The sequence below is a fragment of the Dipodomys ordii genome, unplaced genomic scaffold (assembly GCF_000151885.1).
Source record: "Dipodomys ordii isolate 6190 unplaced genomic scaffold, Dord_2.0 Scaffold7871, whole genome shotgun sequence".
NCBI classification, from domain to species: domain Eukaryota; kingdom Metazoa; phylum Chordata; class Mammalia; order Rodentia; family Heteromyidae; genus Dipodomys; species Dipodomys ordii.
Window position 1 is genome coordinate 1 of NW_012275084.1, and position 2909 is coordinate 2909.

General features: G+C 47.6%; 1 protein-coding gene across 1 annotated transcript; it reads right to left on the reverse strand.

The window, feature by feature from the left end:
* Positions 1-45: 45 nt before the first annotated feature.
* On the reverse strand, positions 46-2555 carry LOC106002340 (deoxynucleotidyltransferase terminal-interacting protein 2-like). Its single transcript, XM_013037234.1, has 2 exons — positions 2439-2555; positions 46-1615 (listed from the first exon to the last, which is right to left on the reverse strand). Exons 1-2 carry the CDS (start codon positions 2508-2510, stop codon positions 53-55), a joined length of 1635 nt encoding a protein of 544 aa, XP_012892688.1. The 5' UTR covers positions 2511-2555; the 3' UTR covers positions 46-52.
* Between the last annotated feature and the right edge of the window lie 354 nt (positions 2556-2909).

Here is a 2909-nt window from a genome sequence, read left to right on the forward strand (position 1 = left end):
CCCATTTCCCTTTCTAGCTGACGTTTAACGAAGGCTGAAAAACAGATGAAACTTACAGTTTAGACTTCGTGTTATTTAATAAATCGTCCTCATCACTAAATTCATCATCTTTATTTTTATCACTATCTGATGATTCTTCACTGCCTTCATCCTCTTCCTGCTCTTCTTTTTCTTCCTCAGTAGCAATCTCACTTGCCTTCTCTTCTTCTTCCAAGTAAAACTTTTTATCAGCACTTAACCCAGGAGTCGTGTCAATTACAAACAAGGCATTATCACATGACAAGTTTTTTGAGTCTCCACTGGGTGACACCTTTTGGTCACAATTATCAACAAAACACAGAGTGTCCTCTTCATTGTCACTGCTTTCAGATTGCTGGCTTTCATCACTGCTGAGAACTAATAAAACAGAATCCCCAATATCCGGAGACGTGTTTAGCTCAGAGTTACACAATGTGGTATCACATTCAAGATCTACATCCCCTTTGCTATTCTTGTCTTCACTGACATCTACAATTGTCAACTCATCCTCTTTACCAGTACCACCACCATCTACACCTATAACCTCTTCATCTTTATCACTACCACCAAGATCACTGAATGTGGTCAAGTCACTTCCTTTTATGTTGCCTTTTTTTCCTTCATTCCATCTGTCCACTTCCACAACTGCAAATTTTTGAGCTAATGATTTCATTATAGCCTCACAGTTCTGATTGGAGGGCTTTACTATGGTTTTGTTTTTTGAGGGGGATGAATGCATTTGAGAACTGAACTGCTGAAGGCTAGTTTTCTGAAGATTAGAAAGGTTCTTCATCTGAGAAATTTTCTTGTTAATTTCTTTTTCATCATCTATCACTACTATGTCCTCTTCATTCAAATTCTTTATTTCTTTAAGAGAGACAACATTGGCCTGTTTTTCTTCTGTTTCATTACAGACAATTGGCTTATTTATCTGAGAAAGTGCTCTTGTTGATAACTGAGAGGTATTCTTGGTATCTAGATCCTTTGAACTCATAGATGTATCCATGATTTGTTTTTCACTTTGGGATATAGTCTTAGTATCTTTCTTCTCTATTTGTACCTGTAAGTTTCTCTGCATATTCTTGATTGCTGTCCTTGGTGTATTTCCAGAGAATAAAATATCTGAGCATGATGACTCAGCATCAGATACAGCTCCTGTATGTGCTTCTTGGCTTGGATCTATTCTAGATTTAGCCCTTATTTCTGTGGAAGGCACTATACTAGAAGTAGATGAAGCATGAGACTCTGTGTCGGAGACTATTTCTTCAGTAAGAGGCACTTTTATTGAAGCTATTTTCTTTCTCTTTCTAACACTGGAACCTGGAGAAGATGCAATTATGATCTGCCTTCTCCTAGTTATTCTTACAATGGGCTCCTGGACCTCAAACACAGAAGAACAATTGGATTCGGCTTCAGAGGTCTCTCCATCTGTAGACAATTCAATGACCTCTGTCTGTAAGCCTGAAGTTTTGTTCTGCCTGTTTCTGTTAGATGAACTTTGTTTCCCAGCGCTCTTTGTAACCTCAGCAGTAAGGCCATCATAACTAGGTTCCTTCCTTCTTTTTGCATGTGCTGGAATTTCTTCAGCAGAAGAATTCTACAAGCCAAAGAAGACACTAATTAAGGCTGGGTTAAACCGGGTACACGCCTGTAATCCTAGCTACTAAGGAGGCTGAGATCTGAGGACCCTGGTTCAAAACTAGCCCGGGCAGGAAAGTTCGTGAGACTCTTATCCCTAATTAGCCACCAGAAAATGCCGGAAGTGGTGCTGTGGCTCAAGTGGTAGAGTGCTAACCTTGAGCTGAAGAGCTGAGGGGCAGCGCCCAGACCCAGAGTTCAAGCCCCCCACGACCGACCCCGACCCTCCCCCCCCCAAGAAAAGGTTGAGTTAAACAAAGCAAATGAGGCAGTCCCTCATAAGCAGTTAACAGGGCACTAACAAAATAAAAAGCAGTAAATCAAACCCATAGTTTTAAAGCTACACATTCCCATTCATTTTCATTCCGGAGACCCGTTAGTGTGTAACGCGGGGAACGGCACTGCAGCAGGCTAGGGCTATTGAGGCAGAGAGCCGCCCCCACACAACGTAAGAAGTGGATGAGGCCGCCGCCAGCAGCTTCCAGCCGTGGGCCCAGGCGTAGCGGCTCGCGCGTGGGGGCCGGAAGTCATCTTGCGTGGCAGGGTGTCCACAGTGCGCCTGCACTAGGGGGGGGGGAGTCTAGTCACTTGGGCATCATTGCGCTTCTCTTCCGTACCCAGCACGGAGGACTAACGTTCCCTGCACAGGCTACGGCCTGGTCCAGCCAGGCCTGGTCCCGCCCGGTCCACGCGTTCCTTCACCGCCGGCTCTGGTGCCGCCCCGCTGGCCTCAGTGCCGGTCTACAGAGGGCAAGAAATTCGGGGGAGGCAAGAGCTCCTACCTTCTGTCGGGGTCCTCCGGCCGAAGGGCCTGAAACCCCGGCCTCACGCCGGGAAGACCTGGTGAGGACCATGCCTCTGCTCCCGGATCCCTGGCAGCCGCCGCCGGATTCCCTGCGCCCGCGCTCCGGAAGTGCGTCAGAGATGAGCCCAGCAGGGGTTTCCCGAGCAGATCTCGCAGCCCGTGAGAATCTCGGGCCTGGCTTTGCCACGCCCACCCCGGCCCGGGTGGTGGAGGTGGAGGCAGCGCTCCAGTTCCCGGATGTCGGGCTGGCTTCCGCGTGGTGGGAGGCGAGACCGACGTCGACCCCAGATTGTCAAGGGCCTCTGTCCTCGGCTTTTGCAAACCGAAAAAAACAAAACAGCAAGACCCCACAACGCTCCATTTATCCCTTTCTATTCAGCCCCCATAATTTGGCATAACAGAGAAAAGGCTTTCGACAACTTATGGAGCTTGATCCCATCTCCTGGCC